Genomic DNA, 15,180 nt, shown 5'->3' with positions numbered 1-15,180 from the left:
ACCATAGAACCAAGTATAGAACCAAGTAAACTCAGACAGTACCACTACCTATGGCCATGGTAACCGCAACACAGTCCTGCCAGACCACTTAGACAACCACTCCTCCGCAGGAAAACAAAGCGTCTGCTAAATGGCATATGTTATTATTTAAAAGAAAGCTGAATAGATCTTAAACCAGGAAGATGAAGGCACTTCTATTCACTATATAGTGCACTACTTTTGACCAGAACCCTACTATAGGGAATAGGGTGCCATTGTGGGGCACATACGAAGACTTAGGTTGAGCCGAGGAGATGGCAGCGGGCCTGCTGGACTCCTGATAGCCAATATAAAGTGCATTCTGAAAGTATTGACTTTCCACATTGTTACGTTACAGCCTTATTCTAAAATGGATTACATACATTTTTTTCCTCAATCTACACACAATACCCGATACCCAATACCCATTCATTGCCAGTTATAAACTGTACAGCACAAGTCTCAAAGAAGTCGAAGAAACTAGACATTATTGTGGCTGCAGGTGAAAAGTTTTTGGGACTCAATAATTTTACATTGAAAGACTTGCAAGGGGTACTGGCTCTGGAAGACCCGCCCTCTCAAGTTCCTGTGATCACATCTGTTTTATTTACTTTTAAAATAAGTTTGATTTATTTTAATTTCTTAATTACTTTTTTGGTAGTTTGGTTTCGGGGGGGAATCCTGTTTCCATCCTGCTGAATAGGTGGCGGTATGCACATTCAATTGTGTGATCGCAAATATACCATAGAAGAAGAAGACGTGCATGTCAGAGCAAAAACCAACACCTGAGGTCAAAGGAATTGTCCATAGAGCTCAGAGTCAGGACTGTGTCAAGACACAGATCTGGGGAAGGGTACCAAACAATGTCTGCAGCATTGAAGGTCCCCAACAACACAGTGGCCTCCATTATTCTTAAATGGAAGAAGTTTGGAACCACCAAGACTCTTCCTAGAGCTGGCTGGCCAGCCAAACTGAGCCATCGGGAGAGAAGGGCCTTGGTCAGGGAGGTGACCAAGAACCAGATGGTCACTCTGGCAGAGCTCCTCTGTAGAGATGGGAGAGCCTTCCAGAAGGACAACAGTCTCTGCAGCACTCCATCAATCAGGCCTTTATAGTAGAGTAGTCAGTGGGAAGCCACTCCTCAGTAAAAGGCACATGACAGCCCACTTGGAGTATACCAAGAGGCACCTCAAGGACTCTGACCATGAGAAACAAAATTCTCTGGTCTGATGAATGCCAAGCGTCACATCTGGAGGAAACCTGGCACCATCCCTACAGTAAAGCATGGTGGTGGCAGCATCATGCTGTGGGAATGTTTTTCAGTGGCAGGGACTGGGAGACTAGTCAGGAGAGGGACAAATGAACAGAGCAAAGTACAGAGAAATCCTTGACGAAAACCTGCTCAGGATCTCAGACTGGGGAGAAGGTTTACCTTCCAACAGGACAACGACCCTACGCACACAGCCAAGACAACGTTGTAGTGGCTTCGGGACAAGAATGTGGCTTCGGGAATGTCCTTGAGTGGCCCAACCAGAGGCTGGACTTGAAGCCGATCGAACATCTCTGGAGAGACCTCAAAATAGCTGTGCAGCGACGCTCCCCATCCAACCTGACAGAGCTTGAGAGGATCTGCAGAGAGGAATAGGAGACACTCCCCAAATACAGGTGTGCCAAGCTTGTAGCGTCATACCCAAGACGGTTTAAGGCTGTAATCGCTGCCAAAGGTGCTTCAACAAAGTACTGAGTAAAGGGCCTGAGTACTAATGTAAATGTGATATTTCTGTTTATTTTTTAAATATATTTGCATAAAGATGTCTAACCTGTTTTTGCTTTGTCATCATGGGTAATGTGTACATTGAGGGGGAGGGGACAATTTAATCCAGTTTAGAATAAGGTATTAACATAACAACGTAGATAAAGTCAAGGGGTCTAAATACTTTCAAATGCACTGTATGTGGACACCGCTTCAAATTAGAGGATTCAGTTATTTCAGCCACACCTGTTGCTGACAGGAGTATAAAATCAAGCACATTTATATATTTATATTTGACAACTTTTACTTTACTACATTTCTTAACAAAATAATGTACTTTTTACTCCATACATTTTCCCTGACACCTAAAGTACTTGTTATATTTTGAATGCTTGGCAATACAGGAAAATGGTCCAAATCACACAATTATCAAGATAACATCCCTGATCATCTCTATTGCCTCTGATCCTCTGGACTCATTAAACACAGATGATTCATTTGTAAATTATGTATGTATGTTGGAGTGTGCCCCTGGCTTTCTGTAAATTAAAACATGTAAAATGGTTTGCTTAGTATAAGGAATATGAGATTTATACTTTTAATTTTGATGCTTAAGTATATTTTAGCAAATACCAAATAAAACCAAATACTGACTTTTACGCAAGTAGTATTTTACTGGGTCTTTTTCTTGTCATGTTCTATTAATTAATCTTTACTTTTACTCAAGTATGACAATTGGATACCTTTTCCACCACTGATTCTCAACTATTCTGTGCTTCCAGCTTTGTTACAACAGTTTGGGGAAGGACCTTTCCTGTTTCAGCATGACAAAGCGAAGTTCCATACAGAAATGGTTTATGGAGATCAGAGTGGAAGAACTTGACTGGCCTGCACAGAGCCCTGACGTCAACCCCATTGAACACCTTTGGGATGAATTTGAACGGAGACTGCAAGCCAGACCTAATTGCCCATCATCAGCGCCCAACCTCACTAATGTTCTTGTGGCTGAAATGAAACGAGTTCCAACATCTAGTAGTAGAAAGCCTCCCCAGAACAGTGGAGGCTGTTATATAAGCAAAGGGGAACCAACGCCATAGTAATGCCCATGATTTTGGAATTATATTTACGACTAGCAGGTGTCCACATACCTTTGGCCAAGTAGTTATGTTGTTTTTAACTTTTCGCACGGCTAGTAGGAAGAGGAAAATCATCACTTCCTCGTACACCCCCCGACCTGTAGTTGACGGTAATGTTGTCTTGCCGTCGTTGTTCCTTCTCTGCTCCGTCACTAGTTTCCACAGCATCATAACATGATTAATCACTTCTCCTTGCCTCACATCCTTCTTCCTTGTCTCCTTCTCAAAGCACATTGGCCGGGAAGATCTGAGGTTCCTCCATTTTGAGGAGGCAAGGAGGGAGGACAATATGAATCAAGGAAATATATTGAGTTTTCACCATATAATAGTCATCAAATTTTATTGGTCACGTGCATGTGTTTAGAAGATATTGCGAGTGTAGTGAAATGCTTATGTTTCTTACTCTGACAGTGCAGTAATATCTAACAATTTCACAAACATATACCCAATACACACACATCTAAGTAAAATAATGATGTTAAAAATGTATAAGTATATGGACGAGTAATGTCAGAGTAGCATAGACAAAGATTAAGTAGAATAGTATAGAGTATATCCATATGAGATGAGTTTTGCTAGATATGTAACATTGTTAAAGTGACTAGTGTTTGTCAGTGATGTGTATGCCGAGGAACTTGAAGCTTTCCCCCTCCTCTACGGTCCTGTTAATGTGGATAGGGGGGGTGCTGTTTCCTGAAGTCCACGATCATCTCCTTTTTGTTGATGCTGAGTGAGAATGTTGCTTTCCTGTGTTATCCAGGCGGTTGTCGTGGTTTGATGGGTCAGGGATGGGCTTCTCTCTGGAGTACCCCACTATCAGCCTTCACGCCATCTCACGAGACCTCAGTGCCTACCCACAGGAACATCTATACGTCATGGTCAATGCAAAACTCAACGGTGAGAGACACACCTGTCCATCAGTGTCAATATCAAACTCGCAGTGAAACGCAAACTTGTGATCGAGTAAGAAGATCCTAAAGTGTGTGTCTGTGTGTTCCCCAGATGAGATGCAGGAGAATGCCCATGATGAGGAGGATGAGGAAGATGAGTGTGAAGGGATCACAGAGATCCGCTTCGTCCCTAGCGACAAGGCAGCATGTAAGTGTGAGGGGAGAGGGATGTCTAGTTGTGCAGGGCTAAATTTAAGTCAATGCATCTTTATTAAGCAGGTCACAGATAATAACATCTTCCACATATAATGTAACCAGTGCTGTACAATAGCCAATAACAAGTTCAAACATCTCTATACACACATGCATTATGGATGTCTAAAGCTTTTGTCTCTCCAGTTTTTGACATGCAGCTCTAGTTTGGAATCGCTAGGAGGCAGGTGTGTAAACTCACTCATTTATACAAGCATACAGACACACACATACACACTTTGACATTCAGTTCATGAACTCACATAGATGGAGTAATCAAGAAGATAATATTAACATTGTATCTCCACCTTCTTTCTCCCTTCCAATGGAAAAGAGGCAGGTAAGAAGCCTAACAACTAGGCACTCACCCTACCAGCTGCTGCTACTACTACTACTACTACTACACACACACAGGTACACACGCACTCACTGGTGGTATTCTCTCTCTGTCCCCCAGAGCATGGTCAGGGTGATATCCCGTCATTCTGTACATATGAGGAAGGTGTATCGGGGCTGAGGGCTGAAGGCCAGGCCACTCTACAGAGACTGGAGGGCATGTTAGCTCAGTCTGTCGCAAACACCTTTCATGTGGCTGGGGTCCGCACTGATGAGGCCAATGGAGAGTTTGAGGGTGGGTCACAAACATAGGTCACACACATAGTCAAACACATGATACGAGGGTAGGTCACACACACACACTGAAATAGTACTTTATAGAATCCAAGAGGCAACATTTCATTGATCGGGAAATAAATAATACACGGCGGAGGTTCTTGAAACATTGAGTTTCTCGGCTGTGTTGTTAACCCTTAGTCTAAAATGTTCATGGCCCGGTGGAAATTGAATTCACATAATAACAAATCCCCATTATAATCTCTGTTGAAGATAGGGATGTTTTTTTGCATGGGCTGCAAAAAAGATGTAGCGTCTCAACGGTTTGGCCTACACATTATTGTGACCACTCTATTGAAAAATGAGCTTCTTACCAACATTACTTTGTTCTGCGTTTTGATCTAGGATGCTCACAAGCCTCACATGAAGGTCCCCGGTACCAGTTTTTTTTTAAATGCATGAAAGTGTAAATATGGAGATACAGCAGTTTAGTGTCTAAAATAAGGGGCTAAATACATGTAAAAAAATATTATACATATATCCACCCATTTCAACTCAGTTTTTCACAATTCCTGACATTTAATCCTAGTAAAAATTCCCTGTCTTAGGTCAGTTAGAATCACCACTTTATTTCAAGAATGGAAATGTCAGAATAGTAGTTAATAATAATAGTTGTATTTCTTTCATCACATTCCCAGTGGGTCAGAAGTTTACATACACTCAATTAGTATTTGGTAGCATTGCCTTTAAATTGTTTAACTTGGGTCAATCGTGTCAGGTAGCCTTCCACAAGCTTTCCACAATAAGTTGGGGTGAATTTTGGCCCATTCCTCCTGACAGGATGGGCGGTGTTACTGAGTCAGATTTGTAGGCCTCCTTGAGGCCTCCTCACACGCTTTTTTCAATTTTGCCCACAAATGTTCTATGGGATTGAGGTCAGGGCTTTGTGATGGCCACCTTGACTTTTTTATCCTCAAGCCATTTTGCCACAATTTTTGAAGTAGGCTTGGGGTCATTGTCCATTTGGAAGACCCATTTGCAACCAAGCTTTAACTTCCTTACTGATGTCTTGAGATGTTACTTCAATATATCAACATAATGTCCCTCCCTCATGATGGCATCTATTTTATTAAGTGCACCAGTCCCTCCTACAGCACCCCCACAACATGATGCTGCCACCCCCGTGCTTCACGGTTGGGATGGTGTTCTTCGGCTTGCAAGCCTCCCCCGTTTTCATCCAAACATAACGATGGTCATTATGGCCAAACAGTTCTATTTTTGTTTCATCAGAACAGAGGACATTTCTCCAAAAAGTACGATCTTTGTCCCCATGTGCAGTTGCAAACCGTAGTCTGGCTTTTTTCTGACGGTTTTGGAGTAGTGGCTTCTTCCTTGCTGAGTGGCCTTTCAGGTTATGTCAATATTGGACTCGTTTTCCTGTGGATATAGATACTTTTGTACGTGTTTCTTCCAGCATCTTCACAAGGTCCTTTGCTGTTGTTCTGGGATTGATTTGCACTTTTCGCACCAAAGTACGTTCATCTCTAGGAGACAGAACACGTCTCCTTACTGAGCGCTATGACAGCTGCGTAGTCCCATGGTGTTTATACTTGCGTACTATTGTTTGTACAGATGAACGTAGTACCTTCATTCATTTGGAAATTGCTCCCAAGGATTAACCAGACTTGTGGAGGTCTACAATTTGTTTTCGAAGGTCTTGGCCGATTTCTTTTGATTTCCCCATGATGTCCAGCAAAGAGGCACTGAGTTTGAAGGTAGACCTTGAAATACATCCAAAGGTACACCTCCAATCGAGTCAAATTATGTCAATTAGCCTATCAGAAGCTTCTAAAGCCATGACATAATTTTCTGGACTTTTCCAAGCTCTTTAAAGGCACAGTCAACTTCCAACTTGTATGTAAACTTCTGACCCACTGGAATTGTGATACAGTGAATTATAAATTAAATAATCTGTCTGTAAACAATTGTTGGAAAAATTACTTGTGTCATGCACAAAGTAGATGTCCTAACCAACTTACCAAAACTATAGTTTGTTAACAAGTGGTTGAAAATCAAGTTTTAATGACTCCAGTCTTAGTGTACACTGTATGTAAACTCCCGACTTCAACTGTATATATTTCAGATGTCTTGCAGGATAGACACCTCAGGGGGACTATTTGTTGTTCCATAAAGTTAATCTGAGATTCAATGCATTTTTATTGGCTAATAGCAGTAATGTAAAATTCAATGTTTCATCCCAAATTGTTATTATATATTTTTTGATACCTTAAGGGATCATAAAATTAAAAATCAAATAGCTAAATAATCCTTGGTATGACCGTCTTAAAACAAGTCCATATGTTAGTTTAGAACCCTCCCGCCTCCTTAGACAGGGCTTCGACTCTAGAGGGTTAATGGTGTTGTGTATTGTAACAGCCACCAGATATTGCCAGAGGACAGCGTAACAATGATCACACAATACATAACAGAAAATGACTAACATACAGAACATAACACAGTAAAATATGCATACAAAACATTGATATAATTTAAAACAACTGCTTGTTTGGAACAAGCATGTCTGTCAGATGAGAGTGGACTTGGCCATGGAGTCCTCCAGAACAGGGGTATTCAACCGGGGGTCCGCGGCATGGGGTCCGCAGCAAAAATATTAGTAGATTTCTTATTTCAATCATTTTTCTAAATATCGTAAGCAACAACAAACTAATTTGGAATTACATACCTACAGTAGAAAAGAGGAGCATATCATCTTTCTAATGATGTCAACTTTATAACTCCTAATATTGAGCAAATTACACTAATTGGAGCCAATTGCATCTGACATGGGCTTTGAAAAAGCATCCGTGGCTAGGCTACTAGTGAGGTAGTGCCACTTGCTGCTGGTAAGCTTTCTTGACTTGGATATACATTTTTGCCAGCACATGGCTAACCTTTCTTGAACTAGCTAAACAGATGCTCTTAGCAAAAATGTGTTTGAAGTTACCTTTCTAGCTAATAGGCTATGTTAAGAGTTACACTTCCTCTTCCAATTATAATGTGGGGAGGTCAAAGTAAACGATCTACCAAATCTATTAATTTTAAAATGTTCACTAGGCTTATTCTCCTTGCCCTTATCATTCAGCTGATGATATGACAAGATGTGAATATTAAAAATAAAAATCTGCTAACGTATGATGGGGGTTCGCGGGTTAGCCTGGGAGGTCGTCACTGGGCAAGAAAAGGTTGAATAGTCCTTCTCTATAAGTTAAAATAAGAGCATTGAAGTCAGCTTGATACTAGCAACTAATCCAGTACAGTTAGTCCTTCTTTTGAGCATCGGATGGTTCTCCAACTTCTCCACCTGCCGCTGACTTCTCTCCAGTCACTACAAAACAGAGTGAAAAAACACTGAATTGCTGTGGCTAAATATTTCTCTGAGGAGACATTTTTCAACCTAAAGATGCCATTCTAACGTCAACCTGAACACTGAACAATAGATTCAAATGTACACTAAATCACCTGAAATATAGCACAAGTATAATAGGGCAACCCAGTCCTGTCCTTTTGGGGCTCCTTTGACATGATGAGGTTGAATATCCTGCATAAATATATGATTTTTATGAGGTGCACTCACTTTGATTTGGCTCCTCCATGCTTTTCCTCCTCCTTTTCACCGGCGGCATCCCTTCTCTCTCTTCTGCCATCTCTTCCCTATTTCGTACCATCTCTTTAATCTTCTGTAGTAGCTCCTTCACCTTCTCCATCTCTTTCTCCTTGTTGTTAATGACATGGTACCTATTCCCACATTTCTCTAAGAGCCATAGGAGCTCTGGCCCAGCCGTCTGAATGTGTTCTTCTATAGAGGTCCCCCTACCGGCCAGCCAGTCTCCTCTAGAGAACAGAACCATGGTGTGTCCCCACACCTCCTCTGCCTCTCCCAGCAGTGCTAGGTGTTCCTCCACAGCCACCTTGTGTCTCCTGAGGAAGGGCGACCCCAGAGGGTAGACCAATAGGAAGGCAGGGTGTCCACCCTGTTCGGCCAGTGTCACACTCCTCTTCAGTTGACTTTTAACCTCCTCTGAGGTGTCCGCAGCAGGGACCCACATCCAGCTCGGCGTGTCGATCACACTCACCAGAGTACTGTCTATTTTAGTTTCCTTCATGATGCATGTGTCGGTCTGTTTCCCCACGTTGAACCCCCCAGTAGAGCTGTCTAGTCCGAGGAGGCTGTTGCCACTGGAGCTCTTCCCAGCCCATCTCCCACCCAGCAGCACCACCGCCACGCGCTCTACCACTGCCACACAAAACATTTAATTATAATTATTTATTTAAATACTTAAGCCTGAATAACCAATCAGCAAGATTCATAAAAAAGCTATAAAATCACAGATTAAAATCAGTAAGAGTAAACACCAGTTAGCTGTGGTTCATAGTTAAAAAGGTCTTCACAGACATGTTTTAGTTTTTTGTCCACAAAAGTAGTGGGGCTCCTGGCCTTGAGTAAATTCTATATGCAACACGGCAAATTCAAAACCTGTGCACAAAATTATTACAAATATTATAGTAATCTGTTTTGTCGTTAGTTGTCGGTAGTTAAACCGCTGGAAATGGTCAACGTAAGGGAGATTAAGTTTGATTCGATTTAAAGTACAGATTTTAAGCCCATGGAGAGCAATGGCGTCTTTTTGGAGGCATTAACTATGCTATGGTTCGTTGGACAAAATTTATGGGGAAATTAATGTTTTTTCGGGGGGATAAATGGCGGTCTATGGCAAACACAGGTTTGGGATATCTTGCACGCTTTGTTCTATGAAAATCTTAATCAGTTTGTCACTCTTTGTTAATTTTGAAGCATTTATGTAATCAAAACAAGAACAAAAGCCTTAATAATTCACTGACTGATATCACGTATAACAAAACATATAAAATCTCCCAAACCTGTGTTAACCTCAAACCTTATTTTCAGGATTTATCTCAAAACCCCATTCATTTCTCCCATAGGAATGGCAGGCCAGAGGTAACTAATTTCCAGGTTCTAGGACTACCAACTGGCGAGCTCTATTTTGAACAATGTCTGTTGTATCAGGGCTATAGAGCCTTTAAAATGTTTATCCAAGGTGTGCTACAACCTGCTGAAACCACACCTAGATTACGTTACTGATATCAGATTGAAATGCGCTGTAGTTTTGTATGTCAGAGAGTAGCACTAGCAACAAGCCGTAAATACTCACCAGCCGCTGCCATCTTCCACTACTAATGTTCAGGTGATACAATGAACAGTCTGTTGAAGTTTTAGCGAAGTATAGTATACAGTATAACTTAGTGTAGTAAACCAATCTGGCCAGGTTTTGACACACACTGCTATAAATTCCAGTATGAATGTCTTTTTCCTGTGTGATTGTCATTCAAGGTATTGAGAGCCCCTCCCACTTCCTTAGAGAAAAACAGTTTCACTTTCTTTCATCATGTTATGAGCTTGTCATTTGCAAGGACTATGGAGTTTTTTAAAATAAAAATAAACGGAATAGAGCTAAGCAAAGGCAAAATCCTAGAGGAAAACCTGGTTCAGTCTGCTTTCCAACAGACACTGGGAGATAATAACAATAACCTAAAATCAAGGCCAATACAATTATAATTGCCTTATCAGTCCAGACCTAATCCCAATTGAGATGTCGTGGAAGGACTTGAAACGAGCAGTTCATGCTTGAAAACCCACAAATGTCGCCGAGTTAAAGCAGTTCTGCATCCAAGAGTGGACCAGAATTCCTCCACAATGATGTGAGAGACTCATCAAGAACTACAGGAAAAGCCTTTGGTTGCAGTCATTACAGCTAAACGTGGCACAACAAGTTATTGAGTGTAAGGGGGCAATTACTTTTTCACACAGTGGAATAGGGTGTTGCATAACTTTGTCACTTACATAAATAAAATAAGTATACATTTTTTTGGTGGTTATTTGTAAACTCAGGTTGACGATCTGATAACATTCATTATCAAAGAATATGCAAACATATAATCGGAAAGGGGGTAAATACTTTTTTACCGCACTGTATGTTCAGAATGTTCTATCAGAATGGCTGAGTATAGCCCACAAAGATCTCCGCCACGGCACAACCAAAGGGGGGGGGGCGCCAACCCAGACAGGAAGACCATGTCAGTGACTAAAACCCACTCAAGTGACGCACCCCTCCTAGGGACTGCATGGAAGAGCACCAGTAAGCCCGTAATTGCCGGCTTTTGGCAGATGAAAAATAAATGAAATAAAGCAGCTAAATAAAATTGTTACCTGCCAATTGAACAGGAGAAAAAACAATCCCATTGAAATTTAGTCGAATTCATTGATGTAAATATCAGTCGCTGTAAATGCATTTGACCGTCGGTCTATAGGTTAATTTATGTTGCTGCTAGAATGAAACATGGCATTGCGGAACAATTCTAAATGCAGTTGTGTGTTAAAAACATTTTTGTTAGCCACGATTTATAAAGAGCTATTATTTGTTTTTTTCTCAACTGGTAATTGAAGCCATTCAAGTGCATGGGCTATGGTAGGCAGGCTAAGAGCATGTCACCCACTACTTTGCATTGTGAGCTGGAGGCAGTACGCATTTTAAAACACATACTTAATTGTTTGAAACCTGAATATTTGACTCTATATTATGAGGCATGTCTTACCTTGCTTCAAAATAGCCTCGGAAAAATCACACTATAGAACCGTGGAGGCATTTTATTTTATAAAGACTTCCTCCTATGCCATTGAAACCAGCATTTCTCTGCTGTTCCATTGGTTTTCATATCAACTTTTTTTCGTTGTGCAGATGCCAAAGGCGCAATCCTAGTCATTTTTAGTGTCCCATCCTAGTTGCGTCTTCAGATTCCCCTTCATTCGAAGTTTCTAACAGAGATGTTCATCTCTGTCACATATGAAACTGCTCGCACCAGGTACTCGGTATAGAATGGCGTTTTTCTACGAATTGCATTTTGGCAAATGTTTGAAAATGATGTTTTATTAGCTCCTTAATTGAGCACTGCTGGTGGACACCCTAATGGGTTACGCACCCAGAACATATGGGTCTGGTAAATTTCTCAAATGGCCGGGAAATTTAAATCTTCTCGGTCACGTTGTCCCAATGACTGTATATATGAATGGACAAAGCCATCGATCACATGACACCGTTCATTCCTATGTGAAGACTCCATAGCGCATTGAAACCAAGTGAAGTCAGTTAAGATGGCGTCTCATGGAGACATAACATGCTCAGTTTGAGCTAGAGATCTTCACGGATTCACCTGTACCTGAGACCCGATCTGGGACCTGAGCAAGTCCGGATCCAGAATTATAAATAATATCATGGGTCTGGGTCGGATCTGATATGATTGTCATGGGTCTGGGTCGGATCTGATATGATTGTCATGGGTCTCAGGTATGTGTAAGTGTAACTGACTTGTCCGGAAGGGCACGTTCATATCCGACTGCTGCAGTAGAGAGAGAAATTGAATAATTGATGCTGCTGCTCTTGCTTTTCACGAGAGTGGAGCATGGCGTGTGTAGCTTGTTGATAGCCCATCATATGTCATCAGAGCGGCAATATACTACAGGCTACAGTCACAGCGCCTCCCTCCGTGTGTGGCAAAAGTTAGGAGATGTCTAAAATGAATTAAAAGTTCAAGGAGAAGGATTGGCTACCCTGACCAAGAGCCAACAGGCAGGCTGCTACCTAATATTCTTAACCGCTAGGCTACCTGCCACCCGGGTAAAGGCTATGGCTCTGAGGCAACTCAGGACTGGGGAGGGGGATGACTTCAACTGCTGAGGGCTTACTATAAATACACAATGTACTGTGTATGCTGGATAATATTAACAGTATTAACTGTCTGTTTGTAAAACAACTGCCCCCTCTCTCTTAAATGAGAGGGGGCAGTCGTTCTCCACTGTGTGTCCGGCTCCTCGTTTTCCCAGGACTGACTAGGAAAACGTAAACCCTGGTGTGTGTGGTGTCTGTGTGTTCCAGGTTTGATGACTTTGATGACGCCATTGATGAAGCGATAGAGGAAGACGTCAGAGATGAGGATGGAGGAGGTGAGAAATAGAGAGGGAGTGAGTGTGTAGACTGAGAACTGAATGGCTGTCTCAAATGGCACCATATTCTCTATATCAGAGATCATCATCTAGATTCAGCTGTGGGATGATTTTTTTCTTAAGCGGAAGGTCGGGGGGCCAGAACATAATTACTAATAAGTTGTAGATTGCAAATTAACCCCAAGAAGCACAAACAGATATAATATTTGACTAAAACTTCATCATTTCAAACATTGCTTACATTTGTATACCATCACGTGTCTCTCTATTATGCGTGAGAATAATTGGGGTCAGGTTTGGGAACCTAGCCCTAAGGGTCCTGGTCAAATGTAGTGCACTATATTAAGTGAATATGGTGTCATTTTGGATGAGGAACAAGAGGTTTTAGATGACAGAAAAGTGGACTGCCTGTGTAACCCTGTGGTCCTGTGTGTAGAGGTGGGGCAGGGTAAGGACATTACCACCATCCTATCGGAGGAGGGGAAGGAGAAACGAGGACCAACCACAGCTCAGGCCCCTCCCACCAGGAGCAGGAAGAGAAGGAGACTCAACGACCTGGAGAGCGACAGCACGGCTGCAGAGAGCGAGGAGGAGTTTCAGCTCAGCGCCAGGTGTGTTTGTGCCTGACTGGCCTTAAGTCAGTCCTAGTAATTCTGTGTATATATGTATGGGTGGGTGCTACTCTTTGGAGCTACACCCCATATTGTAAAGTCATATTTTGTTTGAGCACTATAAATGCAAACTTTTAACGCGTGTGTGTTTGTGTGTGTAGTACGGAGAAGGAGGAGTTTGTAGCGTCAGGTGATGAGGAAGCAGCCAGTGATGTGGACAGCTTTGCCAGCGACCCGGGCTTCGTAAGCCAGTCTACACGGGCACAGAGACGGGCACCTAAACAGAGAACCTCCAGGACCGCAGCAAAGTGCAAGAAACGCCCACGCAGACAGAGGAGAGGATGGGGGGAGGAGGAGGAGGAGAGTGAAGAGGAGATGGGTGAGTAAGGCTTGGAATATGAGTTGGGAAAAGAAGACACACAGAAATCCAGAGGTTTGGTGCTGGATGTTAAAGAACATGTTCAGTTGAAAGTAAAACAACTCTCTCCCTCCCCTCTCTCTCTCTCTCTGCTTCTCTCTCTCTTTGTAGAGACCAGTGATTTGAGGGACAGCGATGGGGACAGGAAGAGGTGTGGTTTAAGGAGGGGCCGGAAGCGGGAGGTGAACTACCGCGAGACGTCAGAATCCGAGTGTTCCCAGGCAACCACCAATAAGGATAAGGCTAAACCCCGGCGCCGTCGTCTCTCCAGCTCAGTCGTCATCCGAGGAAGATCGTCCTATCCGCAAACGACTTAACCGCATCGACTCTGATGAAGAGGAGGAGAAAGAGGGAAAAAATGAGGACGAGGAAGAAGAGGATGAAGAGGAGAAGAAGCTGAGAAAGCCATCATCAAAAGACAAGGAATCAAACAGCCCTAATCGACAGCAGGCCTCTAGAGGCTCAACACAGCCTGGGGCAGAGAGTGCAGCCTTACCCAGGGACAGAGCAGCCAAAGCTGGGCAGAACAGGTCTAACAGCCCCCCACCTCCTGACCAGTCAGACGCATGATGACATAGACTTTTCGTTATATTTTGTTTTACTTTCTTGCCTTTCACCAACAACCTTTCAACTGGATCTCTCATTACCTCATCATCCCTCCTTCCCTTTCTCCTTTCCCTCCTCCTCCCTTCCTCTAAACAGGATGAATAACTACTGGACCAAACGCACTAGCGCCACCCAACACACAGACACACAACACAATACACGGCCAAAGGGTGAAGGACTGTCCTGAGCACCAGACAGACACCCTCCTTAGCTGTTCTGCTCGGCTGCTGATCCTGTAAAATACTAGATGTTCCCTTCTCTCTTCTCTGTCTCCCTCTAAAATTGTGTTCTATATACCATGAAGGAGAGAGCGAATGGACTGAAGTGTTTAATAATCCCAGAAAATAGTGAGTTGGATGTTTTAAACCAATGGAAGAGCTGCTCTTGTTGCTCTGCTGTGAACCAGGAAGAGAACTACCAGAAATAGATTCATACAGGCTGATTCATCTCAAATGACACATTTCAGATTTGACCACAGTTACAACTACAGTGGGGGCTGGCAGATGGACACTGTCAAATTATCTAACTAGCTATGTTCAGTAAATCAATTCACTGTTGACTTTTATGTGTTAGTTGAAGTGTTCCTTCTCTCACTCAGTGAGGACTGAATAATTTATCCACAGAAGTCTACTACTCTCCATTCCAGTCTATACATTCTACAACCTACTACTATTTGAGAAGATGGGGTCATATTCATAAGTCCGAAAAAGGACTGAAACAGGGAGGGACTACCTGAACTTGCAAAATGTTTTGCTGCTGTGTGCCCTAATGAATATGGCCCCAGGTGTGAATGCTGTATCTGGTCCT

General features: G+C 42.5%; 3 protein-coding genes across 6 annotated transcripts; 2 read left to right on the top strand and 1 right to left on the bottom strand.

Moving 5' to 3' along the window:
* Window positions 1-3,391: 3,391 nt before the first annotated feature.
* LOC124004914 (methylosome subunit pICln-like) lies at window positions 3,392-4,114 on the top strand. The gene is made up of 3 exons (XM_046313730.1): window positions 3,392-3,411; window positions 3,668-3,804; window positions 3,910-4,114. The coding sequence occupies exons 1-3, from the start codon at window positions 3,392-3,394 to the stop codon at window positions 4,104-4,106; spliced, it is 354 nt and encodes a 117-aa protein (XP_046169686.1). The 3' UTR covers window positions 4,107-4,114.
* Window positions 4,115-6,860: 2,746 nt separating this feature from the next.
* LOC124004828 (GTPase IMAP family member 4-like) lies at window positions 6,861-11,710 on the bottom strand. Of its 2 annotated transcripts, none has more exons than XM_046313645.1 (3): window positions 11,334-11,710; window positions 8,296-8,955; window positions 6,861-8,046 (listed from the first exon to the last, which is right to left on the bottom strand). In XM_046313645.1, exons 2-3 carry the CDS (start codon window positions 8,822-8,824, stop codon window positions 7,979-7,981), a joined length of 597 nt encoding a protein of 198 aa, XP_046169601.1. In that variant the 5' UTR covers window positions 8,825-8,955; window positions 11,334-11,710; the 3' UTR covers window positions 6,861-7,978. The 2 variants fall into 2 exon arrangements, with proteins under 2 accessions (XP_046169601.1, XP_046169600.1); XM_046313644.1 differs by lacking the exon at window positions 11,334-11,710 and adding an exon at window positions 9,893-10,056.
* Window positions 11,297-14,119, top strand: LOC124004830 (remodeling and spacing factor 1-like). 3 transcript variants are annotated; one of them, XM_046313646.1, is made up of 5 exons: window positions 11,297-11,600; window positions 12,671-12,738; window positions 13,175-13,349; window positions 13,511-13,728; window positions 13,879-14,119. In XM_046313646.1, the coding sequence occupies exons 1-5, from the start codon at window positions 11,563-11,565 to the stop codon at window positions 14,082-14,084; spliced, it is 705 nt and encodes a 234-aa protein (XP_046169602.1). In that variant the 5' UTR covers window positions 11,297-11,562; the 3' UTR covers window positions 14,085-14,119. The 3 variants fall into 3 exon arrangements, with proteins under 3 accessions (XP_046169602.1, XP_046169604.1, XP_046169603.1); XM_046313648.1 differs by lacking the exon at window positions 11,297-11,600 and adding an exon at window positions 11,841-12,048 and having other exon boundaries at window positions 12,668-12,738; XM_046313647.1 differs by lacking the exon at window positions 11,297-11,600 and adding an exon at window positions 11,841-12,082.
* The last annotated feature ends 1,061 nt before the right edge of the window (window positions 14,120-15,180 follow it).

The sequence above is a fragment of the Oncorhynchus gorbuscha genome, linkage group LG19, assembly GCF_021184085.1.
Source record: "Oncorhynchus gorbuscha isolate QuinsamMale2020 ecotype Even-year linkage group LG19, OgorEven_v1.0, whole genome shotgun sequence".
In the NCBI taxonomy this organism is placed as follows: Eukaryota; Metazoa; Chordata; class Actinopteri; order Salmoniformes; family Salmonidae; genus Oncorhynchus; species Oncorhynchus gorbuscha.
The sequence above is the reverse complement of the archived record's forward strand: the minus strand, read 5'-3'. Positions and strand labels throughout refer to the sequence as shown.